Source organism: Equus asinus, chromosome 13, assembly GCF_041296235.1.
Source record: "Equus asinus isolate D_3611 breed Donkey chromosome 13, EquAss-T2T_v2, whole genome shotgun sequence".
Taxonomy (NCBI): domain Eukaryota; kingdom Metazoa; phylum Chordata; class Mammalia; order Perissodactyla; family Equidae; genus Equus; species Equus asinus.
In genome coordinates, this window is record NC_091802.1 from 10,897,588 (window position 1) to 10,920,300 (window position 22,713).

General features: G+C 46.2%; 2 protein-coding genes across 21 annotated transcripts in view; one reads left to right on the forward strand and one right to left on the reverse strand.

The window, feature by feature from the left end:
* The window catches only part of MYH10 (myosin heavy chain 10), a 145,250-nt gene extending 133,532 nt beyond the window's left edge, over positions 1–11,718 (forward strand). For all 14 annotated transcript variants that reach the window (XM_014864117.3, XM_014864114.3, XM_014864113.3 and 11 more), the window contains 7 exons: positions 1,547–1,675; positions 4,612–4,700; positions 5,627–5,750; positions 5,833–6,041; positions 7,431–7,539; positions 8,914–9,086; positions 9,964–11,718. In XM_014864117.3, coding sequence (XP_014719603.3) covers positions 1,547–1,675; positions 4,612–4,700; positions 5,627–5,750; positions 5,833–6,041; positions 7,431–7,539; positions 8,914–9,086; positions 9,964–10,108 — 978 coding nt within the window. In that variant the 3' untranslated portion in view covers positions 10,109–11,718. The remainder of the gene's footprint in view (positions 1–1,546; positions 1,676–4,611; positions 4,701–5,626; positions 5,751–5,832; positions 6,042–7,430; positions 7,540–8,913; positions 9,087–9,963) is intronic.
* NDEL1 (nudE neurodevelopment protein 1 like 1) overlaps positions 1–22,713 on the reverse strand; it is an 85,182-nt gene that overhangs the window by 17,450 nt on the left and 45,019 nt on the right. Inside the window, exon 9 of one of the 7 annotated variants that reach the window (XM_014864122.3) lies at positions 18,328–19,583. The exons of 3 other annotated variants lie outside the window; for them this stretch is intronic. In XM_014864122.3, the coding sequence (XP_014719608.2) occupies positions 19,490–19,583 (94 nt within the window). In that variant the 3' untranslated portion in view covers positions 18,328–19,489. Of the gene's footprint in view, positions 1–18,327; positions 19,584–22,713 lie in introns of those variants that run through there. 3 more of the 7 variants (XM_070482351.1, XM_014864124.3, XM_070482352.1) reach the window with 3 other exon arrangements.

Below are 22,713 nucleotides of genomic sequence, written 5' to 3' on the forward strand. Positions count from 1 at the left end.
CATTTTGATGGAATCTAGTTTATTTTTTCTTTTGTTTGTTGTACTTTTTGTTATCTCATATATGGAAGCACTGCCTAATCTGAGGTCACAGAGATTTACTCCGTTGTTTTCTCCTAAGTGTTTTGTACTTTTAGCTCTTACTTTTAAGTTTTTTATCCATTTTGAGTTATTTTTGTTATATGGTTTGAGGTATAGATCCAGCTCCATTTTTTTGGATATGGATATCTAGTTGTCCCAAAACATTTGTTGAAAAGACTATTCTTCCCCCCCTTGAATTGTCTTGGCAACTTTGTCTAAAATCAACTCACCATAGACTTATGTGTTTATTTCTGAACTTTCAGTTCTATTCCCTTGATCTATGTCTGTCCGTATGCCAGTACCACACAGTCTTGATTACTGTAGCTTTGTAGTAAGTTTTGAAATTGAGAAGTGGAACTTCTCCAACTTTCTTCTTATTTTTCAGTTTTTCTGGATATTCTGTGTTCCTTGTAATTCCATATGAACTTTAGGATCAATTTGTCAATTTCTGCAACAGCAGCAACAAAAAGCCAGCTTGGGTTTTGATACTGTGTTGACTCCGTAGATCAATTGTGGGAGTGTTGCCTCTTAACAATATTAAGTCTTCCTGATCCGTGAACATGGTTATCTTTCCATTTATTCAGATATTCTTTAATTTTTTTCAATGATGTTTTGTAGTTTTTAGTATATAAATCTTGCACATGTTTTGTTAAATTTATGCCTATTTTATTTTTCATGCTACTATAAATGTAGTTGTGTTCTTAATTTTTAGACTCTTCAAAGTATACAGAAATACAGTTGGTTTTTATATATTTTGATCTTGTATCCTGCAACCTTGCTGAACTCGTTTATTAGTCCTAATGGCTTTTTAGTAGATTCCTTAAGATTTTGTATATATATTAGGTCATATCATCTGCAAATCAAGCTAGTTTTACTTCTTCCTTTCCAATCTAGATATCTTTTATTTCTTTGTCTTGGCCTAATTGCCTTGACTAGAATCTCCGTTACAATGTTCAATAGAAGTGGCAAGATCAGACATCCTTGTCTTGTTGCTGATCTTGGGGAAGCATTTGGTATTTAACCATTAATATTAGCTGTCAATTTTTCATTGATGCCCTTTATCAGGGTTGAAGAAGTTTCCTTCTATTCATGGTTTATTGAGTATTATTATACTGAAAAGGTGTTTGATTTTGTCAAATTCTGCTTCTGTGTTTATTGAAATGATCATATGGTTATATTAATTCAATTTTGGATGCTAGACCAACCTTGCATTTCTCAGATAAATCTCACTTGTTCTGGTGTGTAATACTTTCTATATGTTGCTGGATTCAGTTTGCTACTATTTTGTTGAGGATTTCTGCATCTATATGTTGGTCTGAATGTTTTCTTTCCTTGTGCTATCTTTGTCATTTCCACATACTTTTGTATCTACGATGAATGTATATTACTTTTATAATCTGGAAAAAATAACATGTTTAAAAACTAAGAATGAAAACTACCCCCACACCTTCTCCCTGTTTAATCTCAGGCTCAGATGAAGGATTACCAGCGCGAGTTGGAAGAAGCCCGTGCATCCCGGGATGAGATTTTCGCTCAGTCTAAGGAGAGTGAAAAGAAGCTGAAGAGTCTGGAAGCAGAAATCCTTCAGTTGCAGGAGGTTTGTTTACTTTTTCATCTGTTTGTTCAACAATTATTTACCCTTCAAATTTCTCCAAGATCAGATAAGTATAATATCTTTGTATCCTAGTGTAATTGTACTCTTCATTTTTAATATGGTATTGGACCATCTTACTGCTTCAGTTCATCAAGCAAAGCGGCCACACTCTTACACCACTCATCTGTGTTCCTCCTCCTGGCAAAAGGCAGAGGAGCTGATGAGTAACTTTTCAAGCCACTTTCCAGGCCTTTTTCTCATGTGTAGGAAAAGGGAGTGATGTTTATTCACTGCTGGTAAGCATCAGGATCATTTAACTCTGACCTTAGTGATCTAAGATTGCCTTGTTTTACACAGAGGCACTATCTGATACTTAAAGGGAGAGAAGTATGTTTCATTGAATTCCTAAGGGAATCATGTTGTAATCAATTATTCTTTCGCTCACCTCTTTCACAAGTTCTCATGGAGAGGGACTCACGAAGGGTTACGTGCAGCATGGAATTGTATCAGTGCAAGGCACACTGGAATACATGTATTTCTTTTTTTCTTCCTAAACCGCTTTATTAGGTATAATTGAAATAGAAAGAACTGCACATATTTAATGTGTACATAAACTTCTGTATTAATAAAGGATGATCAAAAGTTTATTCAAACTTGGAAAGATAAGAGCAACTTAACTTGAAATGTTAATATCAGTTAAAATGAACAAACCCCCAATAGAAACACCTAGAAACGCTGGATAAAATGTTACCAAAGACAATGACGAACGCGAAGTTGAGCTTACAAGAAAGAAAAGGAAACTTTAGGTGTCAGGAATAAAGAAGGAGCTAAAAACCAGATCAGTAACCACTGAGCAGATCCTGAGATGACCCTGAGAGCCAGCTTTTGGGTTTCATCCTTGTTTTCTCTCTCACTGATTTTTGCTTGTCTTCGTTTCACTTGGATTTTTTTTTTTGGATTTCTTGAGTTAGACACTTAACTCATTAATTTTCAGGCTTTCCTCTTGTCTAATATATTCATAGAACACTATAAATTCCTAAGTACTCTTTTTACTGTATCCCACAAAATTTGATATGGCATGCTTTTGCTATTTAATTCTAAATTTTTCTAATTTCTGTCATGGTTTCTTCTTTATCTCATGAGTGATTTTAAAATGTTTAAATTTCCAAATGTACATTTGTTTATTTTATTTAATTGATTTCTAGTTTTATTGCATTGTGGTTGAAGAATGTGGAGAGCAGAGCAGCTCTAGGGCCTAGAACGTGGTCAGTCTTTATAAATGTTCCATGCATGCTTAAAAAGAATCTGTGTTCATCAGTGGAGCAGAATGTCCAAGATCTATGTAGTTCATCATAGAGTTGATCAGTGACATCCCCACAGGTGATGAGGCCCTGGAAGCCTGCCTCCTGGAGTGCTCCTGGGATGTTGCCTAAGTACCACGTACTCCCTGCAGCTGGGCGCTCTGTTTTTTCAGAAAGCTGAAAGTATTAATTTCAGACCTTCAGGGGAGGGATCATTGCATTGAGGAGGAGAGACTGATCTGGAACGCTAGCCCTGCCCTTTCTTCTCTTCTCTGTTTTTCCTTCCCTCAGACGCCTTTGTTCATCTGGCTTATTATAGGCCCCAGAGTCCTCTCCTTTCTCCCCTCAGGCCCTCAGCCTGCCTGCAGCACACTCAGCCACTGGACAGGAGCCCTTGCTGGGCCCAAGAGGATGGAATACCAGAGGCCAGATGGTAGAGCTGATGCTTACGCTGCATTTGTTAGTCAGAGGCCCTTGGGTCAGGCCCAGAGTATTGTGCCTGCCACCGTCCCATGCTGGACTCTCACCCTGTTCCCATGTTAGGATTCTGTGTGCCTTCCAGAGGACCTGCACCCTGCACGCGCACATAAGAGGCAGGTGCGCATGCAGAGTGCGCACGCGAAGTCCTGTTAGGTAGCCAGCTCCTCAGGCGTCTGCACGTTGTGTTCTTGCCAAATGTGGCATCTTTCGGCAGGGGCAGCTGGTGGGAAGAGGCCCCGGACAGACAGAACCCTGAGTTTCTGTTGCTGACAAACCTTGGGACGTTGGGCAAGTCACTATTCCAAGTGGGCCTCAGTTTCCTCATCCATAAAATAAGGGAGGTCATGCTGCTCTCAACTTGTGAGAATATGATCTCAGTCTTTACTCCGTTGGGGTGAGAAATGTGCCCTGAATCTTTCCTGTGGCAAATCTTCTTTCAAAGGAAATTTGTAGAAAAGCAGCCATCAGGCAGGTCTTCATCCAGAGAGCTGGTGGGCACAGGGCCATCCCCCTGCCCTGCCCAGTTCTCCGAGCGTCCTCTACAGAACCGCAGCAGCCTGGTCAGCCGGGGCTCCCATCGTCTCTGCTCACTGCAGAGGCCCAGCTCTCCGAAGCACTGAGCTCCCGAGGCCGCCCTCACCCACCCTCTCCCCTCTGAGCTGGGTCCTTGTTGCACTGCACAACTGCCTTGTTTTCTGGTGCCTTGATACTCAGTGTTTGTCCAGCTGGTGCACACTTGATCTCCAAACTATAGCCCTTGTATGTATACGTGAAAGATACTTCAAGACCACGAATTGCTGTAGTGCTCGGTTTGCATAAAGTTTGTGTTCAGGTTATGGTTAAGAAACAGCAACTTTCTAAGGCATGGAGCTGCCTCTTACATTGAAAGTGACAGTAAAAGCCCTTACAAAGACTAGGACTTCCCTCCGTGGACATTTTTGTATAAAGACGTTGACATAGCACAGCACTTGGCTGACCTGCACCCAAACAGATTCTCTTCAGCAAACTTGCCAGCTTAGTTCCCCAACTCTGATTGCAACTTGAAGCACACACGGGGTGCCTGGAGCATGGTGGCTGCAGCCTACAGGCATTGTTAGATTTCACACTTGAGGAAACTGTTAATATCCAGAGCTTAAATCACAGTCTAAATTTATTTAGGAACTGGCCTCATCTGAGCGAGCCCGCCGACACGCTGAGCAGGAGAGAGATGAGCTGGCTGATGAGATCGCCAACAGCGCTTCTGGCAAGTGAGTCTCCTGGCAGCAGGTGGGAAGGGGCAGGCATCTCGAAATCAGTGGTGGCCCCACTGGTCCTCTCAGGCACCTGTGGTTCATTCCCCTTGGGCACACTCACTACACTGAGAAGGCCATTGAGTCATCTGGCATCTAGGAGTCAGTAGTCAGTTCGCTCATCTGTTCAAAGTCTGGAGAGATAAGCACAAGATGCTGACCCTCCACACTGCCTCGGCCACTGGCTGGTTGGGCGACCCAGGCAGGTCACACACCACTGTGCCAGTCAATGGCCACTATAGGTGTGAAGGAAATACATTTGTAACTAACCTGGTTTCCGAAGACTGCACAGCCTTGCAGTGCACATCTTCACTTTCAAATTCATTAGGTTTGGCAAGCAGATTCCTTAGACCTACCTTTCTCTGAATGCATTTTTCATTAAAAGTCATCTTTTTTCCAGTTAAGAAGTTGCTTTCCCCATTTAATTAGCATACTGAAGATTCCTCATGGTCATCTTCTAGCATGCCATGATAAGGAGTGGGGCTTTTCTCTCAACGCACTGAAACACCTTTATAGTTTAAGCTAGGGAACGATCCTGGCAAGTCAGGATCTTTTTGCACTTCTGAAAGCTGACGCTGGCTGCGTGTGTGGAGAACAGATGGAGAGGCAGCAGGGACATCAGTGGAAGGCTGCCACAGTGGTCCAGGCGAGAGATGATGAGACCTGGACTTGGGTGCAGGCGTGGGGTTGGAGAGAAGTGGGTGGCATGTTTAGAAGTGTAATCACTAGGATTGGTTGACAGACTGGGGGATGGGTACAGGGGAAGGAGAAAAATCAAGACGGATGCTCAGTTTCTAGCAGCAGGGTGGGTGGAGGAGCCCCCCCTGAGTTTCCCCCTGTTGTGTAGGCCTCGTATTGAGCTGTCTCCTCCTCGCCCTGGCCAGGTCTGCTCTGCTGGATGAGAAGCGGCGTCTGGAGGCACGAATCGCACAGCTGGAGGAGGAGCTTGAAGAGGAGCAGAGCAACATGGAGCTGCTCAACGACCGCTTCCGCAAGACCACACTGCAGGTGGCCCACGCAGCAGCCCCGACCTGGGAAGGGCTGTGCGGCCCCTCTGGCACGAGTGACTAAACTTGTCTCTCCTCCCCAGGTGGACACACTGAATGCAGAACTAGCAGCCGAGCGCAGTGCAGCCCAGAAGAGCGACAATTCGCGCCAGCAGCTGGAGCGGCAGAACAAGGAGCTGAAGGCCAAGCTGCAGGAGCTAGAGGGTGCCGTCAAGTCCAAGTTCAAGGCCACCATCTCGGCCCTGGAAGCCAAGATTGGGCAGCTGGAGGAGCAGCTTGAGCAGGAAGCCAAGTAAGGTTTTTGCGGCCGTAAACCAAAACTTATTGTCTCTGCTACAGCCCAGGTCCAGGCTCGGCCTGTGAGTCAGAGACAAGACACACTCCCCTCGCCCTGTGGGAGCTCCCATGGCCTGGGAAGAGGTGACAAGGACACCCGTAACCAGAGTGGAAGACAGAAGGTGGTGTGAACCCTCAGGGAAGCCTGGGCTCACTGGTCAGCTCTTCCTGGACTCAGCTGAGGGCTAATCATACTGAGCCCCATGACTTCCTAGGTGCCATAGTTTATATCTCTACCCAAAGTTGATTTCCCAAGTTGGTGGCAGCATGTGAAATGCTACAATTTGTTGGCAGAGAAGAAAAGCAATGACAAAAATAAAAGCTTTCCTTCTCCCATAGGCAGATTGCTTAAGAGTTTCCATTCTGTTGTAGTAAACCATTCTGAAATTAATGAGGAACTGCACAATACGGTACATCTCTTGGCAGGCATTTACAAAGCAATCAGAGTCACAGACTCATAGACTGCCAGAGAGCAGACCCTCACATTCACCCACTTGTTGGGGAGCTTGGGGCCCAGAACTGCAGAGCCCATGCACAGAGCACATCCTCCCTGCGCAGCCTCCTGCACCTCCCACTCCGCTCTTTGGGCTCCACTACACTCACATGAAACAATGAAGGGCTTGTTTGCTGTTATTGTAATTAACATCACTCGCCCTTTCAGCTGACTCCATCTGACTCCATCAGCTATCCATTTTTACATAACATTTGTTGAGGAACAAAAGAACTTTTTCTATTTTCCATGGAGCTCTCCAAATAAGTTACCTCTCCTCCTTATGGGACAATATAGGCCTGTCTAGAAACATGGTGATTTGTTTGACTTCTAACTCAAGAATGTGGGTGGATTTTTAATTTGTTTTTCAATGTTAGCTGCTATAGCCCCTAGCATCATAGTAGGTAGTCAGTAATTCTGAATTGAAACAGTCACTTAATAAATTGGGTCTTTGTTTTGTTTTGTTTTCCAGGCTAAAAGTTTAAGTGATTAGAATAATCAGCTAAAGTTTTTGTCTTCAAAAAAAGTCTGCACTCAATATGAGTGACAGGTAACTTGTATGGAACATTTAATCTTCAGAGGAGCATTGAATAAAGTGATTAATATCTACATGCAAAGGAATAATGTGCTTTCTGTACCCATCAGCATTAGAATGCATTGAAGGCAATCCATATTTTGACCAGAAGGGAGAAGTTTCTGGGCCATATTAATGATGACGTTTTTCTGGTCGGAGAGGTCCTTGAAAGCCCCCCAACATATGTTATCTTCCAGAGAAAAGGACTTTAAAAAATACATTCCCCATTCAAACTACCATTTCAAGAACTGCAAAAACTAGTGTATTGATCATTTTCACAGGGAACGAGCAGCTGCCAACAAACTAGTCCGTCGTACCGAGAAGAAGCTGAAGGAAATCTTCATGCAGGTTGAAGATGAACGTCGACATGCAGATCAGTATAAAGAACAGGTAAGGGAAGAAAACAGGGCAGGATGAACGTGTCTTCCACTTCAGAAATGCTTTAGCAAGGAGAGTGACGCCAAGTAAGCCAAGTGTTACCATTTGACGAGCTAAATTAAGAAAACACTATTTGAAACTCTTAATTCTGATATTTCAGCAGACATGCTGTTCCTTGTTCCCGCCAGGCACTCGTGATTAGGACACGGCCCCGGCCCACAGGGTTCTCCCAGTGTGCCAGACACACAGAGAGGAGGGGTGGGCAAGAGCACATCAGGAGGGCTTTGAAGTATGCGGCCTGAACTTAGCCTTAACGTTATCATCTGTTTCCTCCACTGGAACGTACGCTGCACGAGTGCACAGATTTCTTCCTGTTTCACTGTCATCTCTTGAATGCCTAGAACACTTCCTGGGCATAGTTGGCAGTCACTGACTGTTGGCTGGATGGAGGGGTGAGGGCAGGAGATGTTGACTAGAAAACAAATGTACTGCCTGCAGGACCCGAGTGGCCTTCCTTGTCAGCACCCAGGCATTCTTCTAAGTATCAAGGGACTGTCTTAACAGGACTCTGACCTGTGGTCAGGTCTGCAGTGACCGCAGCCTGGGTGGCTGTGCTCTCCCACCGCTCTCTCCCCTCGGCCATGATGAGATTTGCTGCTGCAGACGCTGAGAGGGAAGGTGGACAGAGCTGGGGATTCCCCTGCCTTCAGCCCACACTCTTCCCCTTTCTTCCCCTGCTCCATTCAGACACCTCGGCCTTCTCTCCCAACCCCCACCCTGAGGGCCTAGCAGCACTGAGGGCAGTTCTGGGTGGACGTGAGCTGGACCTGCAGGCGCTGGCCAGTCTCTGTATGGCTCAGGAGTGAATGAACCAGTGGGGAGGCTGACTTCCCACGGTCTTCCAGAGTGGCTTTGTACTTGAATCAAAATATAACGTCTGAAACACACATACTGAAAGGACTTGTACAAGTGAATGTCCATCTCCTGGGGCTAGAGATTGTCCACATCGTTGGCTCTTCTGTATTTGGTAGAAATAGCAATTCCCTTTCACAATCCCATAGGTCACTCATGTGAAGATACTAAACTATCATTTTTCTGCAAAGCTCATGGGTGAAAATACGGGTTTAAAGTTTTTAAAAAATTTCCTTTGCTCTGTAGACACGGGCTTTGCTGAGAATGGCAGGCCGACCAAAAAGGCCTTAGACTAGCGCCTAGTCTTTGTGTTTAAATGCACACACATGTATACATGTGCCTGTGTGTGTACACACATGCGTGTGCTCACATGGCTGATGGGGCAGAGAGCTGTGCTGACACTCTCAGGGCGCGGTGGTGCTGAATCTGGATTCACCAGTTTGGTTTTGACTTGGTTCGTGTAACTTGCCCAAGATGGAGAAGGCCAACGCCAGGATGAAGCAGCTTAAACGGCAGCTGGAGGAAGCAGAAGAAGAAGCTACACGTGCCAACGCATCTCGCCGTAAACTCCAGCGGGAACTGGATGATGCCACTGAGGCCAACGAGGGCCTGAGCCGTGAGGTCAGCACTCTGAAGAACCGGCTGAGGTGAGTGACCCCACGGACTTCTGTGAGAGGCGCAGGGTCTCACAGAGTCCACACCCAAAGCTTGCAAAGACAGCCACATTTGTAGGCTTAAGTTTGACTTTTTCTGAAGTTGTTTACTTAGATTCATGTACAGCTTCTCGTTTCTGCTCTTGAATCACCTCTCCTGTGTATCCGTTCAGGATTTCTGACCTTTAGTAGATCTTGAGGAGAAGAGAAGAGGAATGGGCCCACTCATTTTCTTTGCCATTCACTAGTGGACTATGCGAATACATAGCACGAGGCTAGAGAGCCAGGTCAAGTGTCTGTGCATGTTCCGATGTCCACAGTGAGGAGAGGTCAGGATCAGGAGCTCCTCACGGGACCTGACGCCACCAGCCCTCCTCCAGTCCTCAGCTCCATGCTGGATCTGACGTGCGCCAGGGAGAGGGCAGAACACGTGAGAGCTAAAGCTCAAGTTTCTCCCCAGGACAGGTTAGCACAAGGGTCGGCAAACTGTGCCCCACGGGCCAAATGCTGTCTGTGCACTGCTTTTGTACAGCATTAAGGGTTGTAAAAAAAAAGTACAAATGTGCAACAGAGACCTTACATGGCCCAAGCGCCTGTCTGCCCTCACAGCAGTGCTGGCCCTTGGTTAGCAGGGAGAGCTTCACCGTAATCCGTCTTACTGACCGTTTCTCTCTCACAGCTGTAAGTTGAGTCAAGCCATCCACTTGAGGTGGATGAAGCGCAGGGCCTTTCCTGACCGCGCACCCACCCAAGGTCATGTGTCCTGGGGAAGGGGCAGATCTGGAAGTCTGGAGTCATATCAGGTGGTTGAACAACTTGACAGCCACGTTTTTGTGTATTTACCAACACATCTACTTTCTGTTCCCTCCAGGCGAGGTGGCCCAATCAGCTTCTCTTCAAGCCGATCTGGCCGGCGCCAGCTGCACATTGAGGGGGCCTCCCTGGAGCTGTCAGATGATGACACAGAAAGTAAAACCAGTGACGTCAATGAGACGCAACCGCCCCAGTCAGAGTAACGTCATGGGAGGCCAGTGGAGGCGATACAGTGGGACATGCAGGAACTCACGCCGCGCCAGCCTGCCTGGAGGCCTCCTACAGATTTAGGAAATTGGCAAGCTTCGGGATTCCTTACTGAAAGATCAACTGTGTCTTAAGGCTTTCCAGCCTACACATACTGTATCCTGCTTCAGATTTAGGTACAATTGCTCCCCTTTTTATATATATACATACACAAAACACACATATTAAACAGATTGCCTCATCATTGCATCTATTTTCCATATATTCATCAAGAGACCATTTTATAATACATGTTAAGAAGAGAACCCTTTTTCAAACAAACTCCAGACCCTCGTTGCCAGTCGCTGGGTTATTGGGGCAGCCCTGTGGTTGTTGCTCAGTTGCTCTGCATGCTCTCTGTCATACAGACAGGTAACTTAGTTCTGTGTTCATGTGGCCCCTGACTCCTCAGCCACATCAAGTCTCCTAGAACATTGTGGAACCTAAACTGCACTTGTATCTCTCATTTCCTTCTAATAATGATCAACACTATTTCAGTGAGCAAACTGTGAAAGGGACTTTGGAAAGATTAGGAGGGGTGGGTTGGATTGGGGGAAGCAGCATCCATTTGGGGTTACCACGCCCATCTCCCTTAAGTTGGTGATGTCCCCACATCTCTTCAATGAACTGTCCTTGGCCAGGGCTGGTCTGCGCCTAGGATGGATAGTGGCCATGATGCAGCTGAGGCCCCTCCTGCCCCGGGTGGCAGCCGTCATGTTGACTTCTGGATGGTCTCCTGAACCCTCTGGCTTTGCCAGTGTACTCCTCCTCGCTTCAGGAGCAAGCAGCTGCAGGCCCCTAAGCAGGAGTTAGTGGAAGGCCCTCCCACGCCAGCCAGGCTTTCATGCTGACCTTGCAAATTCAGCCGCTGCTTTGAGCCCAAAATGGGAATATTGGTTTTGTGTCCGAGACTTGTTCCAAGTTTGTCAGTGAGGTTTACCGCACCTCAAGAATGGATGCCATCTGCCTGAATGTTGACATGCCAGTGGATGTGAATCCTTTTTCATTTCTCTTTTTCCCTTCCCTTTGGACAGTATTACAGTGAACATTTAGCATTCTGTTTTTGGTTGATAGTTAAGCAAACTGACATTACAGAAAGTGCCTTAGACACTACAGTACTAAGACAATGTTCAATATATTATTTGCCTCTGTAACAATTTAATGTATTAAGTTTTGACTGTGCTTCATATCATGTACCTCTCTAGTCAAAGTGGTATTATAAACATTCAGTGACAATGAATCAGTGTTAATTATAAATCCTTGATCCTCTGCAACGTGCTTGAAAACACAAACCTTTTGGGTTAAAAGCTTTAACATCTGTTAGGAAGAATTTGTCATGTGGGTTTGGAATCTTTGATTTTTTTCCCCCTTATGAATTGTACTGGCTGTTGACCACCAGACACCTGACTGCAAATATCTTTTCTTGTATTCCCATATTTCTAGACAATGATTTTTGTAAGACAATAAATTTATTCATTATAGATATTTACGCCTGCTCTATTTACTTGGAGGAAAAAGCACCCGTTGAGAATAAACAGACCTCAATAAACAAGAATAATCATGTAAACATGGAATCTGTTTTCTCAGCTTCTGTTCTCGATTCCCCATCTGTGATCTGATTGGAGGTTGGGAGCTACACAGACTGCAAATGCAGGCAGCCAGGCCCACCTCTTCTGAGGGTGCTGCGCTCCCAGAAACTGTCAGATGATGGGCTAATTCTCTGGGCAGTCTTGGCTACAAGTCCTGTTCTCACCAGTGGCCTCACGGTGTGTAGAAGTATCTGGAAGGAAAGGGCCACTGGACTGGGGCTGGAGACTCAACTGTTACTGGAAGAAGGGAGCAATTTAGAGCCACAGGATAAAGCTTTTAGGAGGTTTTTGGTCACCAACCAATGAAGGTCCTTACCGGATTAGAGCATGTTAAGAGGTCCAAGAAGTTGCTGACTACATTTTCGGGCAGGATGTGCATTGAAAAGGCTGTGGGAAGGATTCAGTGGTGAGACCAACTAGAATGGGCTGCAGAGAAATACTTAAGGGAACACAAAATCACGTAAAGAACGCTGAGGGTTTTTATTCCGTGAGTCTCAGGTTAGGCTGGTTCCGGTGGTATAAGGTATATACCCAAGCTGTTCGGCAGTGGTGGGGACGCAAAAGATGGGCAACCATGCTCCCTTTCTCCAGAGTCACTACCCAGGAGATGGCAAGTCGTAGTCACGGTGTTTCACCTGTGTCCTCATCCTTGTTCTCAATATCTTAGTCCAGGTATTTGTGGAATTCAGAGGCTCGTTTTTCTCAAAAAGAATTCTTCTCTGCTGGCTGGTTTAACTGGTGTTAATGTCAGTTTCCCAACAACTCAGCCTATCAGGAGAATCATATAATCTACATGATTCCACAAAGATGCTAACTAGAAGGAACCCTCCTCCAGGAAACAAACCACCACTTCTGTAGCCTAAGGCAAGGTACTTCATAAAACCTTTCTTGGGTATTTAAAGCACCAGGAAGATGGTTTATGGGCTTTGAGTGTGTCAAAGACTCAAGCCAGCTAGCTTCCACCCAGCAGGAGTGTGGTCCATCGTGAGGAGGAATTCAGGCCAGACTTGGGGAAGCCTTGTCCTTCGTTGAAATGAAGTTTAGATGAGATGAGGCTCTGTTGGGTTTTAACTCGGAGCTGACATGTATACTTTAAATGCTCAGTCTGGCCTTGGTATATGATAGGCACTCCTTTTAATGCAGACATTCCAAAGAATTATTTTAAATTGCTTGGGTAAGGGTAACACACCTATTAGGCCTGACTGGCTTGAGGACATACTCCTGAAACCCTGACATCAGAAAGACTAGAGCTCTGTCACATTTCCTTTCTGTCACCAATTTTCCCCATCCCTGGAAACCTCAACTAAGATGAAGCATGAGCTGAAAGACGTAACTGTTCTCACAGCCAGCTCTCCCTATGCCTCTGGGTATAAATGACCCATGGCCCCTTCCTCCTAAAGCCAATGTTGCCAGGACACAGAGCTGTCTGTGTGGAGACTGGGGAAGAAAAGAGGTCACAGTTGTCAAATTCCAGGAAGCATCACTTCCTGCCCCACCCCCACCGCCTCAAAAAAAAAAATCAAGCCAGAAAAGGCCATAGGTTGGAATCTTAAGAAAGTAGAGAAGATGGCTCCTCTCCTCCTGGTTCCAGGCAGGTCTGAGAGTGAAGCCTGTGGCTGAGACCCAAAGGGAGTCCCCATCCACAAAGGCTTCCTAGTTGTTGTCCCTCCCAGAGGGACACCAAGAGCTTTCCCAAATTCAGGGTGTTTGCTAGAATGCTATGTCCTGTGCCAGCTGTCAGGACCATACAGGGCAGTCCAGTTCCTTGTGTAGCCACCTGTCATTCGGGAATCTAGCAAACCACGTGAGGCGTCTCATATGATTCTTGTTGGAAATCTAATATGAAACTATCGATAAGGGTATATTGAGAGGATGATGCCAATTTTCAAAGACAATGTTAACTGTAATTTCAGTACCTATGTACCATATGCAGAAAGTGTGACCACGTCCTTCACCCTTACTGAGACAAGAAATTAACATTGATTCATTATGGCAGAGAGGTCTGTTTATTTTTTCAAAGTAGCCCAATAATGGACTCCATCCCCACTGACTGGATGTCACGAAGCTTATTCAAGATGTAATCTGACATAAGGAGATGATTAAACACTGGGTCTGACTGAAACATCCAAGCAGAGCGCTGCCTCCTTCCAAGTACCATACTGCCCCGACACTAAGACGCCCATGTGCTCACACGTGTAAACTCGTGCATCTCACAACTGCTGTCAGCAGGTGGCAGCTGTGGTGTGGTTGTCATTGCCTGACTCTTCCTGGTAAGGTCAATAAAGCCCAGCAGCAGATCTTGCAGATTGGGTATCAGCAGCTTAGAAGAAAATTCTGGAGCCAACAATGGAATATGCTTTTCAGAAATGCTGCATCTCCAATGCTCACCACGGCACAGAGGACGACATCGCTTGGGAAAACACGGACAACTTTGGGTCAAAACGTGGTTCAGAACGTCAGAATCAAAATGTGATGTTTTAGGACTCACATTTTCCTTTTTGTATATGAATTAAGTGTGATATGAAAATCTGTCTAAAGAAGTCTAAAAGAGCTCTTTCAATAAATATAAAAAGTCTAAATGGGAAGCATTTTCATAGTTCTAACGGGCACATTGTTCTTAATGGTTCACAAAATAAATGTGTCTTATAATGCAGTACTGTCTCCACTAGGCTGGTGCTGGGGTAGAGCTCTGGGGAATCTGTATTTTAAATTTCCCAAGTGTGACCCACGGTCATCTGGCAGGTCAGGGAGCCCCTGCCTTGTGCTACTCGCTCAAATCTTGGGACTTCTCGGCACAGGTCTTCATGCCAACTTGGGTAGTGAAAGAAACTCAGTCTCATTGCTTCAACTTTTAAAAAATGAATTTGGGGGGCCAGCCCTATGGCCTAGTGGTTGAGCTTGGCACATTCCACTTTGGCAGCCTGGGTTCAGTTCCTAGGCACAGACCTACACCATTCATTGGCGGCCATGCTGTGGGGGTGACCCACATACAAAATAGAGGAAGACTGGCATGGATGTTAGCTCAGGGAAAATCTTCCCTGGAAAAAAAAAAAAAAGAATTTGGGCAACTTTACAGAAAAATTTAGAACCCACAAATAGTAAACTATTTGTATCTTTTTAATTTCACTTCTGATTTTTTTTTTATAAAGCTGTAATTAGCATGTTCATCTACTTTGTGTCCTTTTTCAATTGGTCATTTCCATTCCCATATATTAGCACAGCTGCACACTTATGTTTCAATGGCTCTAGGATATCTTGTTCAGCTGATAAGTCATCCTGACCATTCCTCTACCATCAGACATTTATATTATTGCTATTGAAATTGACTTTATTTGTTCTTACCAACATAGTGAAAAGTGAAGAGTTTTTATAGTTTATCATGTTGTTAGATTCAAGACTTACAAGAGAATAATTTAGTGACACCAATAATTGTAAAATTGTACCTAGTCCCCTAAATTCTAGGTGACAGTGTGATTTGGTGATTCTTTTTCCTAGTTAAAACACTTTTTTTGAACCAAAAAACAGTGGTTCTTAGCTCCATCATCTCCTGACAGGGAGCAATAGGGCTCTGAGCTAATTTGGACATCGTTCATCTGACTGTTTATCCAAACATGTGCCAGAAAACCCACTGCCCAGGCCTGCTGGCCCAGCACCCTCCTCCAGGCCTCCACCTGCAAATCATGACCCAGGCAGGATCTCCGTACTTTATGGGGGCAGCAGTCAAATGTGGCACCTGATTACAAACACCCACAAGTAAACAAGTTAAATTTCTGCTCAGTTTGCATGCTGTTTCCCTTGGTAAAGGCTTCAGAGCTGGCAGGAAACACTAACATAACTCCTGTGGCTGCAGATGGACAGCAGGACAAAGCATGACTCCAAATCATAACCCCAGGGACATGGCACAAACCCCACTTGGTCCCCCAAAACCAGCACTGTAAGCTTTGTTGTTTGCCTCTTCACATACACTGTCTTACAAAGGAAGTCTATTATATTAATATTTACTCAAATTCTTGTTTTCCCTTAAAATTAAAAAAGGGCTACTATATTCCCATATATATTTTTAATAATCATGGGACCAGTTTTCAGATAAGATGTTTTAAGTTTTAGGAAATCATTTACAAAGATGCCTCCCCCCGCCCCCATTTTTAGGAAAGAATCAACTAACACCTATATTTTAAAGGCCAAGCTAGTGTTCTCAGTTTGTTTCAACATTTGGGGCAAATACACAGAGAAAAATAATCCATAAAGTACAAGCTGGAATGTAGAAAAGGCTTCTCTTAGCATCTTCTAGGCAAACAGTGAAAACAACTGAGTGCTTGGACCCATCCTCTTTCTGGCCGTCCCACTAGCAGCCAGGCTGGCTGCTCTCAGCTTCAGCCAGGCGGGACAGATCTGGCTATAGGGGCTCCCTACAGCTGTGGCTCCACCGCAGGATACCTCCCTTCCTCGGAGGGGCCAGCCGCCACCTTGACTCTCAGGAGATGCCAATGGCGTCTCTGGGACAACTTCTGAGAGAAGCAGAGTCAACACTCAACGAGTGCAGGATTGCGAGAGGAGGAAGGGTGGATGAACCATATTCCTGCTGCAAAGGCTGTGCCAGCCCCCACAGCTCACCACTGCCATGCGCTCAAAGTCGGCTCACCTCCTGGGGCACAAGACAGAGTCAAAGCCTGTGAGGCCTCAAGTTTGGAAAGCTGGAGAGTAGAGAGAAAGACACAAGCTCATTTCCAATCCCGGCTCTTCTATGAACTGGCTGTGTGAGCTCAGGCCAGTGGCTTAAACTCTGAGCCCACTTTCTCTTCTGTAAACTGAGGCGAAACCAGCTCACCCTGCTCTCAGGTCATCTATGTCTAGTTCTCACACGCCTCACTTGTGACTCAACAATCCCAGCTTTGGCTTCTGGCTCTTAGCTGGTGGAGTAGTTTCTGGCCACTCTAGACTGAAAGTGGAGCACTGGCTCCTACTCTCATGCAGGAAGATGTTTCAGGAGCCAGAGATAGGAATGGATGGTGAGATGAAAATATCTGGAGGCAAGAGGCTGTCCTCCACCACCTGGAAGATCAGCCCCGTCCATGCAGGGACCCAGTTCAGGCGAGGGCTCATTCCTGAAGGTTTCCGTGAGAGCCGGGCAAACCTGGGCATCAGGCAGCCTAGGAAGAGAACCCGCTCAGAGGCAGGCGGCTGACAGGCAATCTTGAGCTAGACAGACAAACAATAGCAACCTTCACGCCAGGTAGCAAAGGCTCCACTCAACACGTACAAAGTATCATTTTGAACCAAATGATTCAAACAGAAAGCTGAAAATGAGGCCAGGGAAGTCAATGAGCTTCTTCATGGGGTCATATGCCAAGGGCTGCTGCAGCTATCAAACACCAAAACTATGTGGAGCTCTCCTCCTGAAGGGACTGGAAACAAGCCCAGCAGCATATTGCTGCCCTTTCATGGGCCTGGCCAGTCCTCTCCTGGACCCAAAGGAGTGGTGACACCCAGTGAATGACAAGTGGTCCCCTGTACCAGGGCCCCTTCCCCAGCCATCAACTGATGGAACAACAATTGACAGAACTGTCTGGATGAAATGATCCCAGGAGTATTCAGCTGGAAAGGTACTGAGAAATCACTGGGGAGCCAGCAACAGGATTCAAGACTCCAGAACGCATCCTTGCTCTAAATAGAGTAGCTCTGCTTGTCATGTTTTAGCTTTGGGAGTCCTGCCTAAACAAAGAGGTCTGCTAAATGTTTAAAGGCCCGATCTAATCCAGTCCTTCCGATGATGGCTGGGAAAGAAGCCGGGTGTTGCTGCCCATCTGTCAGAGACGCGTTTTCTTTTCAACTGCACGGCCAGCACTGCACCCATACCACTGTCAGTGTCCCTCGGGGAATCAGCTTACAACAAAACCTCCAGGACCCTCAAGTAGAAAACATCACTGCCCACATATTAACAGACGAAAGGAATTTTTGAAAATGTATTCTACTTAAAGTTTCTCACTTAGGAATTTGATTCACTTACTTTTCATTTACTCACGGTTTTAAAACTACTAACTGCACTATTCATGCTCTTGGTCACAATCAGTGCTCAGAAGCCAAGACGCTTGTACAGACCCCAGTTTACACGTTCCTCAAGCCCAGTCACTTGTGTCTTGCTACCAAACATCACTTGCTAGCATCAACCTGGGATGAGGAGAGAAGCCCAGACCCACGTAACCTGTAATCTCAGAACACCAACATGTCAAGAAAGGCAGCACAGCTGGAGAAGCAGCTCCTGGATCCACTGCGGTCACTCCGTGACTTCGCAAGCTGCCTCCCTCCGAGTCCAGGTCCTCCCTCCCAGATTCGCAAGTGGGGCCTGGGCCAGTCTCATGCTGTTCCTGGAAATCACCACTAAGAGGAGAAACCAGCACCAAAAATCAGCATGAGAATGCTCGCTCAGTGCAGCAGACATCTCCTGAGGCTGCCTGAATTTTCATTGCCCCATTTGACAGCTGCTGTCCATCTGCATGTCCCATGTCAGAACAGAAGCGACATTTGAACCTGGCTTTGTAACTCCAGCTCTTCTCTCACAGGATGGCAGAAATTCAATAAAGCAATCGCAATCCTTTTTTTCTGTGAAATTTATTGTTTCCACATTAAAAGATTTTTTTGAGGGGAAGTATTTTCTTTTTTTTAACCACATGATGATCCTATACAGCTGCCCAGAGTAGGACACCATCTTAAGTCATTAACATGCCATATGAGTTCTGAATAAATAAAAGCTACAAAGCCCAAGTTATATACAAATATCTTAGGCAATAATGTTTACAAACCTATGTACAATAAAACAAATGTAAACAGTAAATGCAGCATGAGAGTAATCAAAGGATGCACAGGGACAACCACTTATGGTCAGTCTGCCCCCCAGGAGCTGGCACCAGCCAGCTCCTGGAATCAGGCCACTCAACCCTTCCTAACACAACTGGACAGGCCCTCAGAAGACAAAACAAAAATGCTCTGAAGATGTCATTTAACTGAAGGACCAGAAAGCTGGCGAGGAGGTTGCCACCACCCCCCATCCCGAGTCTGAGGCACATGGAGGAGGAGGAGACAGCACAGAGGCCCAGCCCTGTGTGTGCCCAGGCCCTGGAGGCTCCTGCCATTTGGGGCTCAGACGGGCATTTCGCTGCTCTCAGAGGAAAGTCTATGGAATGATAACTGCTAAAGTAAAATCAGAAGGTGCAGAAACTGTTCCCTAATTCAATGACCTTCCTGACTCTTTACCAGCAACAGGCCCAAACTGTGGGGGATGGGCTGGGGGGACACATGATCATGAGCACTGAAGATGCTTGAGTGGAAGCTCAGGAGGAGGGCACACGTCGACCTGATTTGGGGGAGAACTTCTAGAAGATCTGCAATGTCCTAAACACAACTAAATCCTATCAGTACAGCAGGGTGGGAGCGATGAGGCAGGTGCGATGAATGGGTACTTCTGCATCCACTGACCAAGTAATACATGTATGTATCACCTTGTGACCCACAAAAGTGCAATCATGTGAAACCAACGGCACTACGGCGAGAAGAGAAAATAGCCAGTATTGATATCGCGCAGAGTCCTGGGACTGGGCAGGGCCCAGCAGCCGCCACTGCATGCAGCCTGCCCTCTGCCAGCCATGGGGAGGCAGGCGGAGGGGCACAGCCTGGGCCCAGGCACCGAGGGGTGAGGCGTGGGTGTCCTGGGTTGTCGGAGGGGGCAGGAGCCCCCACCTGGAGGCCGGGCACTCACACACTGAGAGGCAGCATACCCGGTGCCGACGACGGGCGCGAGGAGCCCAGACCAGGAGGAGGAGGAGCTGGGTCAAAGCCGTTTACTGCCCTGTGGGGGTGACCAGAGCAGAGAAGAGAAGGGGAGGGGAGGGGGAGAGAAAGAGAGACTGTCATTTAAAATCACTCAACACACAGCAAGAAATTCATTTCCTCTCTGAACTATTCCTCTTCCTGGCCCACAGTAGAATCCTGACGGCCCAAGGGAGAGTGGCTGCCTAGAAAGCATCAGTTGGTTAGAGACCTGAGAATTCAGTGGTCCTGGGCTAATGAGACTATGTGCTTCCTTCTTGGCAACTTCAGCACACAAGCCACTGCAGCCACAGCCCTGACTTTTTTCCCCATAGAACAGGTCTAAATATCTGCCAGTATGGAACTAGCTAACTAAATAATGCTACAACTAAGTGATGAAATATACAGCCATTAAAAACATATCCCACAGAGTTCTTTAACAACATGGGAAAATATTCACAATGTAATTAATGCTAGATGGAAAAAGAAGTAGGTCACCAAACTGTATATGTTCAATGATGTGAAGAAAAAAAAGTGGTATATATTCTAGATTCTAGACTATTGCTCCTTATATAGACATTGCTATCTATGTAGCTAAATCTAGAATGTGTGGGGCTACACACATGAATACATATACACACACATATATATGTACATAAAATCATATATGTTGTAGAAGAAAAATTTAACAATAATTACATTTTTTTCCCTCTGGGACATGGGAAAGTTTTGTTGACTATACTTTTTTATGGTTTTCCAAATCTCCTACAATATATATGAATATCTTAATAAGGGCAAGAAAAATAACTTTTAAAAATTATTTAGCAAGTAAAGCTGGATGGGTAGGCATCTCTGCAGACTCATGAGCAACCAGCCCAGCCCAACACAAGCACCTGCAGCCAGGACCCAGCACCCAGGCCCAGCAATGCAGAGCACCCCACCCAGCACCATCCACCTGGCAGCGCAGCCGAGGAAGCCGTGAGGGAGGGAGAGCAAAGCCTGGAACCTCTCTCAGGAAGCCACATCAGCCCTCCCATCCCGACAAACTTCCTAAGAAAATGTGTCCCACCAGCAACTTGGGAGATACAGCCAATTGCAAGGGGCCTCACTGCACCACGCATGCCCACCACTGCCCCCCTAACTTACTCATCACAGGGGTCCAGGGAGTTGAATATAGACTAATGGAGAGAAGTTCTTTAAAAAAATGCAGACACTCTCCCCACAACGATGACTGTTGACTGAAGAGGTGAGTATAGCCTCTCAGAGCAACAGGCATGCAGAGAGATTTGACAAATGACCCTTGACTACTCTGAAGAAACAGAGTGAGTGTCTGAAGAAACTCACCTCGGAGCGTAGATTTTGAGTTTCAAAGCAAGCTGTCCACCCACAGGCCAAGAGCAACAGGAGAGGCTCTGACAAAAGTAACTTCTCCCTGCTGTACCTCCTCCTGCCTCAGTGATGCACACCCGGGATCTCCCCTTTTCTTTCTGGGCTGAGGGAGGTCTGACATTTAAGCTTCACCACATTTGAAAACTTTCAATCATCCCTCCCCATTCTCCCAAGGCTATATGCCTGTGCCTCAGCTGGGGGCAGAAGCCATATCCTCTACGCCAGCGCCACCCTCATAAAATAAGCCCCATCTGTCATTTGTCTGGCTAGTCCAAGTTCTGCCTCTCCTAGAACCTCAGGGAAAACTAGGCAGGCCTCAGAAATGGCCTCAGCTTTGAACATGTGAACATCAGATTCCCAGCCTCACAGAGCATGGCAGCAGGCAGGGCAAGCTGTACTACAGACAGCCCCCAAAACTCAGCAGAAAGGGAATACTGTTGGGTGCCAACAAGGACTTGGCACCTGTTCTACAGGGGTGTGCAAAAGCAGCAACTGTGAAGATGGCTCCACACACAAGTTTAGAACTGAGATTCCAGCATTTTCAGGCTAGATGGATCTTTAAAGAAAGTCAAGTTCATCCCCATTGTTATACAGCTAAGGAACCAAAGCAAGATAAGGTCCAGCCATTCACCCGAGCTCACCCCATGAGCCTGTCAATGGGGCAGCAGGGCCCACAACCTGCCTCCAGGTGCCTAGGCCATTATCCTTTCCCAGTCTCCTCTGGTCAGAGGACACCTGACAGCCCTCAGCAAGCAACCACTTTGGTGCTCCCAATGCAGGTCAGCTCTCATGGGAAAAATAAGCAGTGCAATCCAGAATATAAAGGGAGAACAAGAAACCAGATAAGCAATTTCTCTGTGTGGATGGAAATGGGAATTCTTGATCTGAAGGTTGAATGGAGTGAAAGAGAGTCACAACCTGCCAGGGTCTCACCTAGCACCTCTCCTGTGAGTTGAGAAGTGGGAAATAAAAGACCAGAGGGAGAGGAAAGCTGACCCTATAGGTGGAATTATCAGTCTGGTGACGTCCCTTCAGGGAACTGCAAAGGTGCGCAGTGGGGAGAGGTTTCCAAGAGAAGAAACACCTCCATACTCACCACATTTGGTTTCAGGGAGCAGCAAAAGAGCCAAAGGGAAATGTCCCAGTGGACAACCCAGGGCTGAGTGGAGAGAGAACGGGCAGGGATGGAGACCCAGATCTGGGAATCATCTATGCAAAAAAGGTTCCAGAAGGTATGAAATTTCATGGTCTTAACCATCAAAATCTAGTGAAAGAGTCTGGAAAATAGAGAATCTGGCTAAGAAAAGGTACCAAGGTCAATTGTAAAATGGCAGCAGCAGAAGCGAAAAGGGGAAAAGAACCACCGAATGTTTAAAGGTAGTCAGTCAGGAGGACAATAAATCTAACACAACAGAGATAAAGCATGGAGACTAAATCCATCAAAGAAGCAAGGACAAGTACACCTGAGAGGGCGGTAGAGAGAAGGACGAGAGAGGGCTGGGGCTAATTCTGGAGAACAGGTAGACACACTCCAGACCCTGGGCCTCCCTAGTGAGATGGATAAACGGAAGCTCAGTGCAGCTCCAGCCAGCTAGTGTCCAGCCCAGGCTCTGCAAACTGAAATGTACATTCCTGCAAAGTAAGGGAGATCTTATACACATCCCCAACTACCATTCCAATGTACCTCGGGAATACAAGAGTGAGAGCAGAGGGAGAGTCCCCACAGAGGAAGGGTCCATTATCATTAGTGCCTGCTGTGAGAAAACAAGACCTGGGTAACA